Source organism: Echinococcus granulosus, assembly GCF_000524195.1.
Source record: "Echinococcus granulosus chromosome Unknown EG_S00100, whole genome shotgun sequence".
Classification (NCBI taxonomy): Eukaryota; Metazoa; Platyhelminthes; class Cestoda; order Cyclophyllidea; family Taeniidae; genus Echinococcus; species Echinococcus granulosus.
In genome coordinates, this window is record NW_020170480.1 from 126,923 (window position 1) to 128,637 (window position 1,715).

At 47.3% G+C, this 1,715-nt stretch overlaps 1 protein-coding gene across 1 annotated transcript in view; it reads right to left on the minus strand. All coding sequences in view use genetic code 11, as the record gives it.

Moving 5' to 3' along the window:
• Window positions 1-1,082: 1,082 nt before the first annotated feature.
• EGR_08243 (Calponin-3) overlaps window positions 1,083-1,715 on the minus strand; it is a gene marked incomplete at both ends in the record, with an annotated part of 3,379 nt that continues 2,746 nt past the window's right edge. The window contains one exon of the mRNA XM_024497492.1: window positions 1,083-1,373. Within this exon, the coding sequence (XP_024348087.1) occupies window positions 1,083-1,373 (291 nt within the window). The remainder of the gene's footprint in view (window positions 1,374-1,715) is intronic.

The following is a 1,715-nucleotide window of genomic DNA, read 5'->3' on the forward strand; positions in this document are numbered from 1 at the left end:
CCTGAATGTCTTTGGAGGGAAATAAGCGTTTTATCTCGACGCATCGAGGAACCTGACCACATGCATTCAAGGCGCTTGTTTCGATACCCGGGCGAACCTCAACAGATGGAGGTGGCACGAATGCAGTTGATCAGTTTAGGCGGCCCTTCAGAAACAGGAAGGCTCCATTTCCTCCCCCCGCTTCTTAATCAGTGGGAATATTTGTTTTGACAACGCCCTGAACGTTGGCGGCCATCCATCCATCATTTATTCATTCCTAGTCCATTCAATTATCAATCCATCCATCCCCTAACCATCCATCTCACCCATTCCATATCCATCCATCACTCCCATCCATCCCGCATCTATTCATCCCTCCATCCACTCCTTTTCCATCTATTCCTCGATATATCAAAGGGCCGTGAAACGATACATCTGTACCCCCCGCTTTTATCAGATGTAAAATAATTAGTCGCATATTATTTGTTATGCAGTGCTTTTAAAAGACCTTCGCGACGATCCAAGTACCTTGGTAACCTTTTTTCCAGCGCCTCCATCTCCCTTCCGCCTGGGTTCCTATTAAGCAGACGTGAAAGCGCAAATCAAGACCCCTCATGGACCCCATTCTCAGGCACACTTTGCCCCCAGCCGGATTTCGACTTGCTACGATAAAGACTTCTACTTCAAGGCCTTCGTCTTCTTGGGTCTTCCGGTCACCCCTCTGTGTCTGCGCCCACATACACCTAAGTACGTAACATTTGTAAACGTCTTATTTAAAAAAAAAAATGAATTCATTTAAACCCTTTTATTGTGAACTCATCCAATGAACACAAGGGGATAACGAAACGAGGAAGAGAAGGAAATCGGTTTCTAAGGAGAAAAAAAGTCAACAAACGTGAAAAGTCATGTCAGCAGTACTAAATACTCACTCAACTTTGTGAGGCAGGAGGGCGAACAGGAGAGAAGCGTCGATAAATAACCTCGAAGAACAAATAGTAGTCAGAGAATAAATTTCTTTGTGCCTGGATCTCCGAAAGTGGTGGATGGGAGGATGGAAGTAGGCGAGAGAGAAACGAAGAGCAAAAAAGTGCCCCTTCGCAGACTTAATGCGAGTCGTTGATGTGACGGATAGCGCCGAACGAGGTCATGCCAGACTGAGTAGCGACTTGTTTCGCGCCTGGGCCCATCTGCAGACCTAAATGCGAGGCGCCTTCAGCGGACATGGCGCCGACACGAATATCGGCGATGTGACGAACTGCACCGATCGAAGTCATGCCTGATTGGGTGGCAAATTTGTTAGTGCCATACTGCAGAGTGATAGTCGATTGACCCTCGCGGGACATGTTGTCACATCGGATGTCCGCACCGTGGCGCACCCCACCCATCGACATGCCCTGTGAGGTCAAAGTAGTTGAATGAATACTCGACCAAGGTCAGATGGGCGGTGGAACGATGGGTAAAGGGACGAATGCAAGATGAATGGGTAGATCAAGAATGTCCAGTGTAGCGTGGTGTTTCTGAATAACAACATCCAAAGAGGTGTCAGAAAAGCCACTCAAAAGTGAATAGACAGATAGACAGAAAGGGAACTTCCACATCAGTTGTGTAGGGCGGGGGAGATTCTGACCATCTCCCATCCGTTCACCCAGTCGTGTTTGTTCCAGCCTTTCAACTTTCCGATGCAGTTGTAATTGTTTGTATCGCCAGGCTGCTTAATAACTTACTAACTTGATACA